Source organism: Neovison vison, chromosome 3 (genome assembly GCF_020171115.1).
Source record: "Neovison vison isolate M4711 chromosome 3, ASM_NN_V1, whole genome shotgun sequence".
NCBI lineage: Eukaryota > Metazoa > Chordata > Mammalia > Carnivora > Mustelidae > Neogale > Neogale vison.
The window spans coordinates 168,651,013-168,670,022 of NC_058093.1; the positions used below are offsets into that span (position 1 = coordinate 168,651,013).

General features: G+C 35.2%; 1 protein-coding gene across 3 annotated transcripts in view; it reads left to right on the forward strand.

Annotated features, from left to right (window-relative positions):
• Positions 1-19,010, forward strand: part of SS18 (SS18 subunit of BAF chromatin remodeling complex) — a 90,531-nt gene that overhangs the window by 63,747 nt on the left and 7,774 nt on the right. For 2 of the 3 annotated variants that reach the window (XM_044243244.1, XM_044243245.1), the window contains exons 6-10: positions 1,253-1,420; positions 2,108-2,212; positions 5,076-5,168; positions 5,878-6,000; positions 8,285-8,418. In XM_044243244.1, the coding sequence (XP_044099179.1) occupies positions 1,253-1,420; positions 2,108-2,212; positions 5,076-5,168; positions 5,878-6,000; positions 8,285-8,418 (623 nt within the window). The remainder of the gene's footprint in view (positions 1-1,252; positions 1,421-2,107; positions 2,213-5,075; positions 5,169-5,877; positions 6,001-8,284; positions 8,419-19,010) is intronic. The other variant, XM_044243246.1, reaches the window with a different exon arrangement.

Genomic DNA, 19,010 nt, shown 5'->3' on the forward strand with positions numbered 1-19,010 from the left:
GCTTCTCCCTCTCCTTCTCCCTCCACCCCTTTCCCTCACCCCCCTTCAACTCCTGCTCATGCGCATACATTGTCTCATCTAAATAGATAAATCTTTTTAAAAAAAGCATGTTTTGTTTTAACTTTTATTTAAATAAACAATGAGCTTTTGGCTCATCCCTGTAATTCTGCCTGTAAAAGTTTCCTTGGTCCTCTAATCATTCCTTTTGTGCTTAAATTGTCCATAAGTCTATAAAGGAATATGTAGCTGTTTAAGCAGTAAACTAGGGGATGACTTATACATACTTCTGAGACAGTAATGGTTTTAATGGTAGAATGATGAGTTTGCCATACCATAACTTGACCCAGTGAACCTCCGAGGAGCTCTTTACATTGTTAGATGGCAACACAGAAATTTATGGCCATTGTCGATTATTTCATGCGGTATATTTTACCATTGCCATCATGATACTATAGCTGTGGTAGTTTGGCAACTTCAGCATTGCTTGCTTTGGAAACTGTGGTTCTGATATCCGAGTCTGCCTTATTACATTTTTTCTGCCTGGTTATTTTTGATGGTGTGTGTGTTAGAACTTACTAAGAAGCACTACAGCCCTTTGATTTCAGGAAGGTTTTTTTTTTTCACCTATAAATCTTACAGTTGGAAAAGGGAAAGAAGACCCTTTAAAGTTTTGTCCTAAAATTAATGTTTGTGAAATTCTACCTGTGTAATTAATTGTATTTATAAGTGTGTAATTTCCCTGTCAACCATCATATAATGAAATGAGTGGGCATTGAAAAAGGTAGGAAAAATGGGTATCCAGAAATTAGATTTCTTTCCCTTGGTTTGACCACTGATTTGCTGTGTGATTTTTGTGAAGTTTACTTTGTTTTAGTTTATTTTCCTATAGAGCTTAAGAATTCTATGCCTCCCAGAAGGATTGTGTAGCTAGATATTATGTAGTATATAATAAAAATATACATACATTCAAGATGTTCATATATTGTATTCACTTCACTTTTTGGAAAATTACTGGAATACTCCTCCAGGAGATTTTTAAATCCACTACAGTGGGTTAGTTGTTTTCCCTTGTTTGCAGATTGTTTTTGGCATGTGAACTTCAATTGAAAGATTTGTTTTTATTACTTGAAGTCAGTTTTCATTATACGTTATATATTTGGGGGATTATATTACAAAAAGTTTTTGCATTTCTCTTAAGGTGTTAAAATTATTTGCAGAAAAATTGTGTGCATGATGTTTTGTCTGTTTTCAGGTCCAATGATGCATCAGCAGCCTCCTTCTCAACAATACAATATGCCACAGGGAGGTGGGCAGCATTATCAAGGCCAGCAGCCCCCTATGGGAATGATGGGTCAAGTTAACCAAGGCAATCATATGATGGGTCAGAGACAGATTCCTCCTTATAGACCACCTCAGCAGGGTAAGATGACATTTGGGAGATTTCCTGCTTAATATAAATAACAGTAGTTGAAAGTCTTTATTTTAATAAACTTTGCAGGTAGGCAAAATCAGGGCTTTTTGTTTCTTGATTTTTATGATTATATATTCTTTTCTAAAAGGTAGTATATATAGTAGGTACAAAGGGTCATGAAGTGGTGAGGAATTTCCTGTTACACAGCTTTCTTTTATCTGTTCTTTTCTGGGAAAAGGTTATATCATTAAATTTTATATCAAAAGCTCACTAATATATAGCAGAATATACTATATACTATAATATATAGCAGAAGATATTATTTTAATTTTGAGAAGTTACTTATATGTTCAGAAACAAACCCTAGTTTATTCCAAACTGCTCTAATATCAAAAAGAAAATTAATTTTATACTAGTTTGAACTTCTTTTTAAGAAGTTAGTATTTTTTTTTTTTTAAGTTGGTATTGTTAGATAGTGCTTGTATGGTCGTAACAATTTTTGTGAAATATGATGTGTGGTGTTGCTCTGTGTTTGTGTATCTGTGTGTAAGAATAGTTAAATGTATCTCAAATGCCAGAGCATGGGAGGGGAATCTACAGGTGAGAAGTGATCTCTTACGATATCAGATTAGAAAGAAAGCCTTTGATGACCTAGAGAACAAATTATTTACCTCTTGACTGGTTGTGGTTTTTCAGGCCCACCACAGCAGTACTCAGGCCAGGAAGACTATTATGGGGACCAATACAGTCATGGTGGACAAGGTCCTCCAGAAGGCATGAACCAGCAATATTACCCTGATGGTAATCTCTCCTAATGTTAATCTTGCCATTTTCTGTCCCTGCCCAAGATGAATGTAGATAGCTGTTCAAAATATTTTAATGAGGGTGAAGAAACTAACAATATGTTTCTTCTAAAAGGAAACACTTTAATAATCAAAAGCACCAGTCATTGCTTTAGTTTTATAATCCATTTCAAAGTATGTTTTGTTTAGATAGTTCATATTAGTACCATCATGAATCACATTCTGTCACTGGAATCCCTTCTATAAAAGGATCCTTTTATGTTTGGAATTGTTCATTTGAACCAAAGCAAGTGTTACTTACTTTTTTAATAACCACTTTATTGAGAATAATTCACATACTATAAAATTCACCCATTGGTTTACTTTTATTCATGGTATAAATACATAGAAGATCTGGTTCTTGAGTATTTTTCCAGGTTTTATCATTTTAGTCAATGTTAAGTACTTCTCAAAGAACTGTGTTTTATATACATTAGCATTTGCATCCGAAAAATTTTGGGAGCTAAATTATATCCATGATGTAGCTGTGTATAGAGTTGATAGGGTAGGAAAAGCATTTGGAAACAGATTTTAATTATTTAGTTTAGTGATTTTTTTTTTTTTTAGTGGGAAGGTGGTTTGTGAAAAAGTGTTCCCTAAAGGTGTACTGCACTTGGTAATGACGCAACCAAAGTGGGCTTCCACTGTACAGAACTTTCAGGTTTTCTGTATGTTTGAAAATTTTTTGATACACTGTTGAGGAAAAAATAATCTAAACATATAAAACTGTGATAAATTAGAGGTAGCTATTCACATTACAATATGATTTGTCTTGTTATGAAAGGATTTGTCAAAATCTTCATTTATCCTAGTAAGCTCCCTTGGTATATTTAAGGTAAACTCCTTGGCAGAGAAACTTGGAGAAACTAAAAAAAGCTGAAGTGTTGGGATTGTTGACTCAAAGCTAATGTGAACTAGTAAGAAGATATAATTTGTTGTATTCAAAAAATCATTTAGCTTGCCATTTTTTGGTTAATGGATAAAGCGCAAAAGTTGTATCGGTATGAGGACTTTGGTTTTTTACTGAAGAGGCCCAGCCAATATGGGCAGAGCACTCACTCATCTGTAGAATTTCACATAGAATGATTGTTCGTTAGTAATAGTGATACGTATGGGTATTTCTTGTTGGAAAGTGACGTCTTTTTTTAAATCTCAGGTTTTCTTGCCCTGAATTATTCAGCATGTTGGAGTTTTTTGTTGTTGTTTTTCTTTCATATGTAGACATTATATTAAGATTTTTTTTAATGAGAAACTTAAGTATGTTTGTAGACTGTGGATATTTTAAAGAAGTGAAATCTAGTTTGTCAGATTTTATGTATTAGGAAGTTTGAAAGTAAATGCTGAAAGTGAACAATTGTTTTGTTTTATTTTTAAAATGGATTTTATATTATTGGAATGAATTTGACATTGTTATTTTGGTCCTGAGTATTTCCTGAAATGTGAAATATATATTGTTGCAAATATGACCTTTCTACTCAAAGCAGATAGATATGTTATTTTTGTGTATATCAGATCTTTAAGGTTATGTAAATTATTTATTACATCAGGGGATTTAAAAATCTAACTGGTGTCATTTTTGCATTGGTGTATATTAATAATTTTTCTGACATTTACCTAGAGTATTCCATTTATAACAACAATTTTCCTAAATGGCATTGGATATTTTCTTATCATTCAGATATTTATGCCAATAAATATGTAGGTTAGGAGTAGGCAAACTTTCCAGTAAAGAGCCAGAGAGTAAATATTTTAGTCTTTGCAGGCCATATGGTCTTGGTCTCAACTACTGAACCCTTGTCATAGCATGAAAACAGGTAGAGAAAATGTGAGTGGGCATGCCTGTGTTTCAGTAAAACTTTATTTACAAAAACAGGCTGCTGGCCATATTTATATTGCAGGCCATAGTTTGCCAGCCCTTAATGTAGATATTTATGAGGTGGTTTGGGAACGTTAGAATCCTAGAACACTGAATATAAACATTTATTCATAACTGTATTCCTCTTAATTCGGTATTCTTTTTAAATTTAGTTTAGATTTTAGCTAACCTGAAGCGTTATTTCCGGTGTTCTCAGTGCAACTTAATTCAAAGAATTTGAATTTAATTTTCATTAAAGTCCAGTCATAAAATTTATTGAACCTTAAAACTAAAACTAAAGGTGTACCCTAGCACTTGACTCAGTATAGGTTTTTGAAGGTGTATGTTTTTGATACTCTAGAAATATTTCCTAAAGGCTTCTAGAATGGCAGCATTAAACAATAATATTATTGCATCTGAAAATACTTTATAAGATATGTATACTTTATGCAAGTAAATAGAATGTGAAAAATTTGTTTCAGTTTCTTTCAGGGGAAAAATCTTATGGAGCTTTTTTACATTTTTTTATATTTTGCATGTTTTAGCATATGCTGTGGAATTGGCGACCAGCAGAACAGGTGTTTGACAAAATATGATAATTGTTTCCTTTGTTCATTCTAATTTAATTCAAGTTATTTACATGTAAAAGGCCTAAATGCTTTCATTCTCTCTTCTTTTAAAAAAATTGAAGATAAAGTTTTTTTTTCCCCTCTTGGTGAGGATTATCAGTTAAGACTAAGTGTAATGTTTCTAAAACTACTGTTTTTTGCTTTTAAGAAATTTGCACGTTATCTCAATATGAAAACAATCACATTGGTAAATATTTGGCTAATGCAATTAAAATTATTTTTTATGTATTTCCATTTCTTTTTCTTTTTTTCAATTTTATCTGAAAGTTTAAATATATTTAGGGTTTTCACTCAGTGGCCATTAACGTTTCTTCCTGTCTCTTGTCGAATTGATGTAGGTCATAATGATTACGGTTATCAGCAACCGTCGTATCCTGAACAAGGCTACGATAGGCCTTATGAGGATTCCTCACAACATTACTACGAAGGAGGTATCTATATACCTTCACACACATACACATATATATCCCCTTCTACAGGAATGCAAATTCTTGCATAAGACATCTTCTACCCATGCAAAGCTCTTGTAGAATACTAGTTGCTGGCTGTCTTGAAAGTTACAGGGAGCCCAGAACAATCAAAATAATTTCCTTACAAATATTTAAAAATGTATAACCATGACTTGCCATTTCTAACAACAATAAAAAGACTAAAACATTTACAAATAATTTTTTCCTCAGTGGAAATTTTCTATTTGAACATAAATCCATCGATTCAATTTTTTTTTCTTGTGTGTGTTTACATATGTATAATTTTACATATAAGTATAGTGCCTTTAGGAAACAGCTTGCTGATCTTGTGTAGCTAGTGTGTGCTCTTGTAGCTGTCTTTAATTTTGTCTTTTTTATTTTATTTAGCATAGTCATGATCTTATGACTGTGATGTTCCAGTAAATGTAATGCTCGTATGGCAGAGACGCTGAAAATGCTGCAGTTCAACCTTGCAAAATTGGCTTTAACTGCAGTTTGTTTGGCCGAAATCCTTCTGTTTGGTTTGAGTTTTTTCTTTGTTTTGTTAACTTTCAAAAATCAATATGGCATTTCATTTTGTTCTTGTGTTGTTGGCTATGCATCTTAGAGTAAAAAAGTTAATTAAGCGAACTTCTCAGTTTTTTCTTTCTCTTCTCCAATTATCCTGTAGGAAATTCACAGTATGGCCAACAGCAAGATGCCTACCAGGGTCCCCCTCCCCAACAGGGGTACCCGCCCCAGCAGCAGCAGTACCCGGGGCAGCAAGGCTACCCAGGGCAGCAGCAGGCCTATGGTAATAGCTTGGTGCAGTTTATTTTTGTCACAAAAAATATGATGGTTGCTTTTTTGAAATATTCAAGTGAATATTTAATGTTTATTTTTCTTAGAATTCTTTACCTCAGTCTGTTACTGGAGTATTTCTTTAAAATGTTTTCCTCAGCTAGTAATCCATTTAAAAAGAAACATAAACTAGAGATGGTTCATTGACCAAAGGTAAGGTATGTAATCGATTTAAAATGAGTTCTTAAATGAATCCTTAAACCTCTTTGGCATTCATGACCACCCAGCAGCTTTGTATGTGCTTAGAAAACTGATGAATTGGGTGATTATTAACCACATCTACATAATCTGCTTAGCAAATTTATTTCTAAAACTAATGACTGTTACTATGAAAAATAACATTGATTTTTCTAGTACAAATGGGATATATTTGGAATGCATGAAGAAAATGCTTTTGTCACTCTTTGGTTCAGTAGCAATATACACATCCATAGAGGTGTATTTATTGCTGTTATGTATATTACAGAGTTTGGGGGAACTGTGGCCATATTTTCTTATTATATACTCACTGTGAGAGCTAGTAGCTGGGTATCTCGCTTTCAGTAACTTCATTAGATAGGGAGTGGGGAATGATAAAGACCTGATCTCATTCTTAAATCTTAAGCTACTGTCACTACTTTATATACAGGAAAATATGGTTCTAATGTTAGAGAAGTAACTGCTTATTAATCTGATATCTTCTCTTGCTAACAGTGGTCTCTTTTTTATATCAGTAATATCTTACTCTTTTTATCCATTAGTTTAAGCTCTGCGATTACTATGGGCACATCTCTCTACCCATCATTGCAAATCTAAGAACAGGATCAGGCTGAAATTCTCTTGTGCCTTCAACATAAGCATTGAAATTAAGTCAGGTGTTGGGAACCAGGCATTTCCCCCAACTGATAAGTTCTGGTTCCTTGAGATATGACTTTAGAAATATTCCGTGGATTTCTTGTTTTTACAAGGGGACTTTCTTTCTGTTCTCAAATGGCAGTTTTCCTTTTGTGACCATTGAATGTCTGTATTTTGAATAAGTAGAGTATTCTGATTTTATTGTGGTTATAGGAAAAAAATTATGGTGTGGTTACATCAAGTGAATTCATTGTTACAAATATTTTAAATGGGAAGAAAGAGTAAATGAAACTGAATATTTTCGGTTTAAGTAGTTAAATGCCGTTTTGATAGAAATTGAGAATCCCAATGAAGTTCCCATTTTGCTTATTCATAGGCTTATATTGTACTTTCTTCTGATAGAAAATTTAGAGTCGTAATAGTTGGGTGTATAATAATTAAATAAATAATAGAGTGATGGGGTTTATTTAAGCTTGGAAATATATTCTCTTTTGACACTTTCTTCCACCATCAGTGTGTGTGTGTGTGTGTGTGTTTTAATGGCAGGTTTTGAATGGCAATGATAGAAAACATTGAAGTGTCAAAGCTTTTCAGCTTATGCTTTAAAAAGCATCCTTTACAATAGGCAGTAGTGGAATTTATGAAACAGACATATTTGTTTGGCAAGCCAGATTAGTCCCTTGCCATCTCTGGAATTGGAAATCATTCATTTTTATGGGTTAGGTATTAAAGGTGATTGGTACACAGAACATAACTTTTGAATCAGGTTTTTTCACATGCAACCTGTGGCTTTTCAACTCTTCTTTAGTTTTGGTTTGAAAATATTGTGATAGTAAGTTTACCAATGCAGAGCATAAAGCATTCTTTTGGTGATTGCAAATATTAATCTAGAATTTACATGGAAAATTATTTTTTGTGATTCTTTGGTGATTGCAAGTGTGACTCTAGAGTCATACCGCTATAAATATCATTGATATTCAGAAATTATTTCAGTATTTTAATTTGAAACTGCTTCTTGCTTCTTCTTTTATTTGTTGCTTATACTGGTTACTTTCTAGTGGAGGTACAGATGAATTTTCTTAATGTCATAGAATTAACCTGAGTCTCTTGTACTCATTAAACTCCTGAGTCTCTTTTACTCATTAAAAAAAATTTTTTTTGATGGCTAACACATAGCTTACTAGCTATACCGAATCAAAACATCTTGTACTTGGTGGCAGTATTACAATATTATAATATTTTCACTCTTACAACCTTACATTTATTTTAAAATGTATTTGAGAAGATCAGGAACCAAACTATCCTTTTTTGTTTAGATATAAAAACATAATAGCATCTAGTTCTAAACCCTTTTGAGAGTTCTGTTTTTATCTGGGATTTTGTTTGTGTTAATTATTTTGCAGGTCCTTCACAGGGTGGTCCAGGTCCTCAGTATCCTAACTACCCTCAAGGACAAGGTCAGCAATATGGGGGTTATAGACCAACACAGCCTGGACCACCACAGCCGCCACAGCAGAGGCCTTATGGATATGACCAGGTAAGTTATTTGGCCAACTGTATGATTGCCCCATTGTTTGTTCACTCTTCATTAGGGTGTTTTTGACTTGAAGGCTCATTTTTTTTCCCTCCTCTTGTTTATAGCATATGAGTTAACAAAAAAGAAATTTACTTCTAAGTCTTTTTCGGAGAATGCTGGCACAGTTGATCGTAGTTACTTACAGTAACATATAAAACATGCCTAATCTCTGGGTACCAGCATTCATTCATACTCATTCATAGTCTCTCTCTCCCTCTGGTCTTTCCCCAGGCAGACTTCCTGGAGGTATTACAAACACCATTCTCTATCCTAAGGCCCCTGTTTTCTCTGATCTCCCTCATGTTTACTGCCCTGTGGAGATGTGGAGTCCATCTGTGTTGGTGCTCTTTGTAGCTCTCATCTTGACTTCAGCTTCCCCACTGCACTTCCTCCACATCCCTGTTGTCCTTCCTCTCTCAATATCTATTTACCTCCTGTCTCTGATGCCTCCTTTCATACACATGTCCGTTATCTCAAGTACTAATAATCTTTATCTCCTATTCTCTTTTCTTCTGTTTTCATATATGTAGAGATGTATCTCATTCTAAGATGACTATTCTGTTGAACCTAGGATTTAGTTAAGTTCCTTCTTTTTGTCAGTACACTTTTCAGACTTAATCTGTGTGGCAGTGAATCTTGTTATAGGTACTCTAAATTATAATGAAAATGGTTTATGAAGTTATCAGTTTCTTTAGATTGATTTCAGTATTGTCTAATGACTTTCTAGTGAGGATAATCTTGTCTGCTCACTACTTAAGCTTCTTTAAAATAGGTTATTTATTTATTTTTTTTGTAAGTTAGGCTTCTAAGACCAGTATAGACGATCTGGTTTGAGGAACAACTCAGTACCATACTAATTAGAACTTGAGACTGAGCAGTTCTTCTGTCCATGCTCTCTGAAGCCTACTGCCCCTTGTACTGACACTTTTATTTCAGAGGTAAAGGTAAAAGAGATAGAAGAGACTTAAACTAGAAGGGTAAGGACAAAAGAGTAATATTTTTTAAAAATCACTAATATGAAGCCAAAGGATTAGATTGAAATTTTATTTACATTTTAAAAATGAAATAAGGGGGTGCTGGGTGGCTCAGTTGGTTAAGCAACTGCCTTTGGCTCAGGTCATGATTTTGGAGTCCCGGGATCGAGTCCCACATCGGCTCCCTGCTTGGCAAGGAGTCTGCTTCTCCCTCTGACCCTCCTCCTTCTCATGCTCGCTCTCTCTCAAATAAATAAATAAAATCTTAATAAATAAGTAAATAAATAAATAAAAGTGAAATAAGTCGTGGCTAATGACTCAGGGCAGAATTCCTGAGGACAAGATTTAGGCTCTTTTTAGACAAGTTAACTTTTTAAAAAGTGAGCTTCTGATCTTTTGTCCCCTCAATCAGCAATTATTTATTATTTTTTTTGTGTGCTGGACACTATATTAGGTCCTGAAGGAGTAAAACAGACATGGTTCTTATGGCTGGTGGAGCAATCTTTTTTAATAAGATTTTATTTATTTATTTATTTGGAGTGAAGGGAGGGGCAGAGGGAGAGAGAGAGAGACTGTCCAGTAGACTCTATGCTGAGCGTGGAGCCTGATGCAGGGCTCAAGCCCACAAGTCCGACATCATGACCTGAGCTGAAATCAGGTGTCAGGTGCTTGACTGACTGAGCCACCCAGGAGCCCTTCTGTACCAGTGAAGTATCTTGGTCTTTCTTGACTTTACTTTTGATAGATTTGACGTGTGTTCCTATTTTTATTCTTGAATGGTTTTGTTTAACTTCTAACTACTGTGCTTTTCAAAATTTAACACTTCTAGTAATTCCTTCTTTATTTTTTCATTTGTTTCTCATCTTTTATCCAAATATCAATCCTTGGCTTGGTGTTTTTCTTGGTCTCTCTATTCACTGCATCTTATATTTTCAGTACCCTCAGACTACCCTTCAGCTCCATTTTTTTCAGCTGTGTATGGAACATCTCTCTTTGGATATCTTGCTAGTTCCATCAACTTGAGCATGTCATGGACTGAACTAGCCATATTCTCTCTAAATGATGTATTTCTAAATCCCTGAAGCTTGTTAGTCATTAAGTAAATGTTTCTTGAGTAATATTTTTATGCCAAATACCTAAAATTGGGGTACATTGGGAAATAAGATCAACATATTCTGTCTTTGTGAACTTAAGTCTAGACAAATAAACAGATGTTATAATATAGTATGAGAGGTACTTGGGTGAAGAAAGGCAAGATTTTTGTGGAAGTGGGCTCCTAATGTAGATAATAGAAAAAATGTTCTTTGGGAAGTATTGTATTAGTGTGAGGGCCCAAGGATGAGTAGGTATTAGATAAGTAGACATAGAGGAGGGAAGGATATTCTCATCAGAATGAAGTGCATTCCTAAAGGACTAGCATTGAGATGTGTGGTAGAATAAAACAGAAGCATGGGGAGGGAGAGGCAAGATTGGAGAGAAAAGTTAAGGGTTAGATTAGAAAGACTCTTACAAGCCATGTTAGGGGACTTGGACTTTATCCTGACATCATTTGGAGCCTATGAAAGGTTTTAAATGATGTGTATAAAATATTAGCGATGCGTGGTACTTGGTACACATATATGATATTATGTGTGGTATGTAGTATATATGATAGACATATGATATACTACCATTTTTACTATAATTAGTCCACCCCATGAACTACTTGGGAATTTGGGATGGTACTGTAGATAAAGACCCATGGTGTTTAGGTAGATGCCAGCCACATTTCCTTTCCCACTAGAAAAGGCTATGAGGGGGCGCCTGGGTGGCTCAGTGGGTTAAAGCCTCTGCCTTCAGCTCAGGGCATGATCCCAGGGTCTGGAATCAAGCCCTGCATCGGGCTCTCTGCTCAGCAGGGAGCCTGCTTCCCCTCCTCTCTCTCCCTGTCTGCCTCTCTGCCTACTTGTGATCTCTCTGTCTGTCAGATAAATGAATAAAATCTTAAAAAAAAAAAAAGGCTATGAGGAGGGACCATCTTAGCTACTCTAGTGTTAGTCTGTCCACATTTATCAAGGGTTTTACCTTATCTATATCACCCAACCAAAACACTTGTTGGTCTCTTCATTTTAGGGGAAGTATTAGATAGTGTTAGTATTAGATAGATAGACGTATTAGATAGATAGAAGTAATAGATATTAGATAGTATCTTCAAGATAGTGAAGGATTAGAAAACTGATACAGATTCTTAAATCCAATAGTAATATAATTATCGTGGTGGTTTAGGCAGATGATTCTTAGAGCAGTGTGCGTGATGAACTAAAAGAGGGGAAAAATTGAGAGAGAAATCATTGCTAGAGGCTGTTGCTTCTCCATTATTTTTTTCTATCTCAGAAATAGCTGCTTGATTCTTTCAGTTCCATAGTCTAAAAAGCTCGAGTCATCTTGGCTCCCCTCTTTTTTGTAAATCAAGTATCTTGTCAACTAGCAATTCTCATCACCTTTTCCTTCAGAATTTATCCAGTATCTAGCTGTTTTTTACAACCTCTTGCTCTTACCCAAGTCAAAGTTACAACGGTCACTCACTTGGACTATTGCAATTATCTTCCTTCTTGATCTTCCTGCTTTCATCGTAGCTCTGCTATAGGATATGCTCCACATAGGACCCAGAATGATCTTTTAAAAACATTTAAAAATATTTAAAATTTTAAAAATGATCTTTTTTTAAAAAAAGATGCTTTAAAAAAAATTTATTTATTTGATGGAGAGAGAGAGCAAAGGGGCATAAGCAGGGGGAGTGGCAGCAGTAGAGGGAGAAGCAGGCTCCCCCCCGCCTCCCCGAACAGGGAGCCCAATCTAGGACTCAATCCCAGGACCCTGGGATCATGACCTGAGTTGAAGGCAGTTGCTTAACTAATTGAGCCACCCAGGCATCCCAAAAACATTAGTTGCTTTTTTTTTTTTTTTTTTTTTTTTAAGATTTTACTTATTTATTTGACAGACAGAGATCACAAGTAGGCAGAGAGGCAGGCAGAGAGAGAGAGAGGGGGGGAAGCAGGCTCCCTGTGGAGCAGAGAGCCTGATGCGGGGCTCGATCCCAGGACCCTGGGAATCATGACCTGAGCCAAAGGCAGAGGCTTTTAACCCACTGAGCCACCCAGGTGCCTCAACATTAGTTGCTTTTAAAGCCACAGCTCAAAGCCCTGTGGTGACTTGTCTTATAGTGAAAGCTAGATCTTATAATGACCTACAGAGCCCTACATGCCTTGTGCCCCCCTCACCTGTCCCATCACCTCATCTCTGTGTTTATAGCTGCTCTCATTTAGTTTGCTTCAGTCACCGTGGCTTGTTTGCTGTTCCCATACACATCAATCATATTTCTCCCTGTTCACTGCACCCTTTATTGCCAAAACTCTTCCCTGATAACTTGCAATGTGTGGGTTCCTCACTTTCTTCCAGTTTCTGCTCTGATGTCTCACCATGTCATATAAAGATGTCCTTCACAGTCTACCTATTTAAAATAGTAACATCCTTGGGCCCCTTGGTGGCTCAGTCGGTTGAACGTCCGATTCTTGATTTCAGCTCAGGTTATGATCTCAGGGTTGTGAGATCAAGCCCCATGTCGAGCATCTAGCTGGTGCCCTCTCTCTAAAATAAATAAATAAATATTTTAAAATAGTAACATTGTGGGGTGCCTGGGTGGCTCAGTGGGTTAAAACCTCTGCCTTTGGCTCGGGTCATGATCCCAGGGTCCTGGGATCGAGCCCCACATCGGGCTCTCTGCTCGGCGGGGAGCCTGCTTTCCCCTCTCTCTCTGCCTGCCTCTCTGCTACTTGTGATCTCTGTCTGTCAAATAAATGAATAAAATCTTTAAAAAAATAAAAAATAGTAACATTGCCTTGCTTTGTAGTAGGCCCCCGCTTACCCACAAAGGATACATTCCAGTTCCCTCAGTAGATGCCCAAAACCACAGGTAGTACTAAACCCTGTATATACCATGTTTTTCTTATGTATATATATTTATGATAAAATTTAATTTATGAATTAGGCATAGTAAGAAATTAGCAGCAATAAAGAATAAAAACAATTATAACAATATACTCTAATAAAAGTTATACAAATGTGGTCTTTCTCAAAATATTTTTTACTGTATTGTATTCACCTTTCTTATGATGATGTGGGGTGATAAAATGCCTACGTGCCGAGGTGAAGTGAGGGGAGTGACATAGACATTATGTTGTAGTGTTCGGCTGCTCTTGACCTTCTGAAGATGTGTCAGGAAGATCTTCTGCTATTGGACCACAGCTGACCACTGGTAAATGAAACTACAGGAAAGCAAAAGCAAAACCATGGATGAGGAGGGGTCTGTTGTATTTCACCACCCTTCTGTATTTAGACAACTTTATTGAAGTGTTATTGATGTGCCAGAAAATGAACATATTAAAAGTGTACTATTTGATATTTTTTGATGGGTCAGTCTTTTCAGTTTTACCTATTTCTAACAACAATGTATAATGATAGGTCATTATGCTTTTCATTTTTACGTCCCAAAGGACAGGTGATAGTGACTTATCATGTACTTATTTTCCATCTGTATATCTTTTCTGAAATGTCTGGTCAAATCTTTTGCTTATTTTAAAATTCAGTTCCTTATTTTCTTGCTGTTGAGTATTGAGAGGTCTTTATATATTGTACATACAATCAGGTATATATTTTTATCCAATATATAGCTTCTCTTTTCATTCTTTCAGCATTTTCTTTTGAAGAGAGGAACTTTAAAATTTTTATGAAGTCCTATTTATCAACTTTTTCTTTTGTAGATCATGCTTTTGATATTATATGTAGGAAATCTTTACCTAATCCAGAGTCACAAAGATTTTCTCCTCATTCTTTATTTTAGAAGCATTATATTTTTAACTTTACATTTAAATCTATAATCATTTTGAGTTAATTTTTGTAGAAAGCATAAATTGGAGTTTGTATTTTTGTTTTCAAATGGATAGCTGATTTTCTGAGCACCATTTGTTGAAAAGACTGTCCTTTCTCTACTGAATTGCCTTTGAACCTTTGCTGAAAATCATAAATATGTCTGTTTCTGGATTGATCTATTTATTAGTCTTTATTCAATACCTCTTTATTACTATAGTTTTATAATAAGTTGTGAAATTAGGTGTTGTTAGTTTTCCAACTTTGTTCTTTTTCAGAGTTGTTTAGGCATTTTTTTTTTTTAAGATTTTTTTTTTTTGTTGTTATTTGACAGAGAACACAAGTAGGCAGAGGGGTAGGCAGAGAGAGAGAGGGAGGAAGCAGGTTCCCTGCTGAGCAGAGAGCCCAATGCGGGGCTCGATCCCAGGACCCAGGGATCATGACCTGAGCCCAAGGCAGAGGCTTTAACCCACTGGGCCACCCAGGCGCCCCACTACTGTAAATTTTTTTAAATTTCAATTTATAGTTGTTAATTGCTATATATAAAAGTATTTATATTTTTTTATTTTATTTATAAAATAATTTTATTTATTTAAGAGAGAGAATGAGCGAGAGTGAGCATGAGAGGGGGAAGGGCAGAGGGAGAAGCAGACTCCCTGCTGAGCAGGGAGCCCAACGTGGTACTTGATTCAGGGACTCTGGGATCATGACCTGAGCTGAAGGCAGTTGCTTAACCAACTGAGCCACCCAGGTGCCAGAGATATTTGTATTTATTAAGGGATTTCTCAATTTCATTTGTTGTGTTGAATGATTCCCTTTTTATCCTTTTTAGTGTCTCTAGTATCAATAGGGATCTCTCTTCCATTTCTGATACTGGTAATGTGTATCCACTCTCTCTTTTTTTTTCCCCCCCCAAGTAATTTGGCTGCCTGTTTTATGTACTTCCATTGGTCTTCTCAGAGAGCCAGCTTTTTTTTTTTTTTTAATAGATTTGCCCCACCTCTGTTTGTTTTTCTTTTTTTCCTTGATTTCTGCCCTCTTCATTATTATTTCTTTTCTCCTGCTTGGCTTTGGGTTTCATTTGCTCTTCTTTTCCGATTTCCTAAGGGGTAATAGCTGATCCCATTGATAAAAGAACTGCCCTCCTTCCTCATTTAGGTGTTGATTGCTGTAAGTTCCCCTCTATGTACTTCTTTTAACTGTTTAGTGCACAGATTTTTTTTTTTAATTTATTTATTTGACAGAGAGAGATCACAAGTAGGCAGAGAGGCAGGCAGAGAGAGAGAGAGAGGAGGAAGCAGGCTCCCTGCTGAGCAGAGAGCCCGATGCGGGACTCGATCCCAGGACCCCGAGATCATGACCTGAGCCGAAGGCAGCAGCTTAACCCACTGAACCACCCAGGCGCCCCTAGTGCACAGATTTTTTTATGTTGTATTTTTATTAACAGTCAGTTGAAAATATTTTCTTGATTTTGCTTTTGATTTCTTCTTTGATCCAAGTGTTATTTAGAAGTATATGATTTAGTTTTTAAATATTAGGAGATTTTCCAGATATTTTGCTCTCACTGATTTCTCACTTAATTCCATCATCATAATTCTATCAACATAACTTTTTCTACATTTATTGAGACTTATTACTTTATGGCCCACAATATGGTCTGTGAGGATGTTCTGTAAATGTTAGATCAAGTTGGTTGATAGTGTTCAAGTCTCCTATATCTTAGCTGATTTTCTTTCTGCTCTATTAGTTATTTTAAAAAGCACATTAGATCTCTGGGTATAATTGTGTGTTTGTCTATTTTTCCTTGCAGTTCTGTCCATTTTTGCTCCATGAATCTTAGTGCTACCTTTTTAAGGTTTTTACATTTTTAGGAATTTTATGTCTTAATTTATTCCTTTACTATAATGAAATAGCTTCCTTTATCCATGATAATATTCTTTGCTCTGCGATCCTTTTGGTGTTAATATAGCCACACCAACTTTCTTTGGATTATTGATAGAATTACATATCTTTTTTTACCCTTTTATTACTAGTTTTTTTAAGATTTTAGTTTTAAGTAATCTGCATCCAACGTGGGGCTCATATGTACAACTCCCAAATCAAGAGTTGCATGTTCTACCAACTGAGCCAGGCAGGTACCCCTTATCCCTTTATTTTTAACATATTGGTATTTTTATGTTTAAATTGTATTTCATGAAGGCAGCATTTGTGAAGTCTTGCTTTTTTATCTAGTATGACAATCTGCCTTTTAACGGAGGGGCTTTGAACATTGTGTTTTTTTAAGTGATTGTGGATTTGACTGAATCTATCATCTTGATTTTTTTCCCTTTTTTGTACTTTATTTTCTTTTTCTGTCTTATTTTGAACTTTTCTCCTCCTTAAAAAAAACTACATTTACTGATATAATTCACATGCCATTCAGTTAACTCAGCCATTTTAGAGTATACCATTCATTGGGATTTTTTTTTTTTTTTAATTTGTTCATTTTTCTCTAAACATTCAGCCCTAGGAAACAAGTAGTTTACTTTCAGTCTGTATAGATTTTCTTACTCTGGATATTTGAGATACATGGAGTCATGCCATAGGTGGTATTTTGTGATTGGCTTCTTTCACTCAGTGTGATGTTTTCAAGGTTCACCCATTTTGTAGCATATTTTAGGTAATAATATACCACCTATGTATAGTATAAAGCCTTTCAAAATAGTTTACTTTCATTTTGTCTCAACTTTTGTGCTATTATTGTAAATTTTATTTGTACATGTTATAAACTATTGCATATGGAATTTATTTTGTGTTAAAAAAGCAGTTATCCTTTAAAGATACTTAAGTAATAAGAAAAAATCTTATATATTTACTATTTCTGGTACTCTTGATTCCTATGGTAGATTCATAGTTCCATCTGGTATCATTTTCCTTTGTGTGAAGGAAAGGAAATTGTTTCTAATATTTATTGTAACACAAGCCTTCAGTTCATGTATGTTTGAGGAAGTGTTTATTTCTCTTCCATTATTAAAAAATATTTATTCTTGGTATAGAATTCTTTCTGTTTATTTGTTTTGTTTTTGTTTTGTTTTGTATTTTTACTTTCAAACTTTAAAAAATGTGGCTCCACTGTCTTCTTGCTTATATTATTTCCAAGGAGACATCTGCTGTTACTTTTCTCTTTCTTTTCTGGTAGTTGGTATTTCTTTTTTTGGCTGTTTTTTGAGATTTTTCCCTTGGTGAAATCGTTTGGCTGTTTTTTCTGCATAGGGTTCACATATCTTTTTGGATTTCTGGCTTTATGGTTTTCATCAAATTTGGAAAAATTCTGACCCAAGTATTTTTCCTTCTCTTACCCCTATATCCCTTTCTTTCCTCTCCAATTACATGATTAGTTAACTCTAATTACATGTATATTTGACTCCTTAAACTTGCATCATAGTTCACTGATACTTTGTTTTTTATTTTCCTTTTTTTGTTGTTGTTGTTTTTTTTAAAGATTTTTTATTTATTTATTTGACAGACAGAGATCACAAGTAGGCAGAGAGGCAAGCAGAGAGAGAGAGAGAGGAGGAAGCAGGCTCCTTGCTGAGCAGAGAGCCTGATGCGGGACTCGATCCCAGGACCCTGAGATCATGACCTGAGCCGAAGGCAGTGGCTTAACCCACTGAGCCACCCAGGCGCCCCCTTTTTTTGTTGTTTTATTTTGAGTAGTTTCTTCTGCTGTGTCTTAAAGTTCACTAATGTTTTCTTGTTCATTGTTTTATCTGCTTTTGATCCGTTCCCAGGTATTTTTCATTTCTAGAATTTCATTTTGGGTTTTTTTCCTAAAATTTCAATTTGGGTCCTTTTTATGTCTTCCATGTCTCTGCCTAAATTTTTGAATATGTGAAATGCAGGTATGATAACTATTTTAATATCCTTTTCTGATAATTCTTAACATCTGGATCAGTTTTGATTGATTTTTTTTTTCTTTTCATTATGGGCCATTTTTCTCATTCTTTGTATGCATGATGTTTGATTATATGCCAGAAATTATGAATGCACTTTTACTTTGTTGGGTGGTGGATACATATGTATTCTTAGAAATATTCTTGAGCTTTGTTTTGGGATGCAGTTAAGTAATGTAGACAAATCTTGATCTTATGGGGATTGCTTTTAAGGTTTTTAGGCAGAACCAAAGCAGTGGTTAGTCCTCTGCTAAGTAACTTCGAGTACTCAACCCAATGCCCTTGAATTGTGAGATTTTTCACTCTGACTGGTAGGAATATGCACTATTTCTGTTTCTTTAAGAGTGCCAAGTATTGCTTCTTCTAATTCTTTTGGTTGTTTCTACTTGCATTTGCATATCAGTACTACACTGAGTACTCAAGAGAATTCCTTTGCAGAGCTGTACAGTTCTCTTTCTATGCATTTCTCTCCTTTCTAGTACTCTGTCCTGTGAACTCTAGCCCCTGCTTTCTCTCCAGACTCTAAGCTTTTTGTCTTTAACTCAGATGTAGGCTTAGTTCCACTCCACACACTGCAGTGTAGAGACTTCTTAGTACAGTAAAATGTATAACCAGATGGCTCACTTCATTTGTTTCCAATTTCTCAAATTTCTGTTCTTCATTACCTTGTGTCCTGAATGCGAACATTTCATATGTTTTGAGTGGTTTTGGGGCAATCCATCTTGACTGGAAGCGTGTTTTA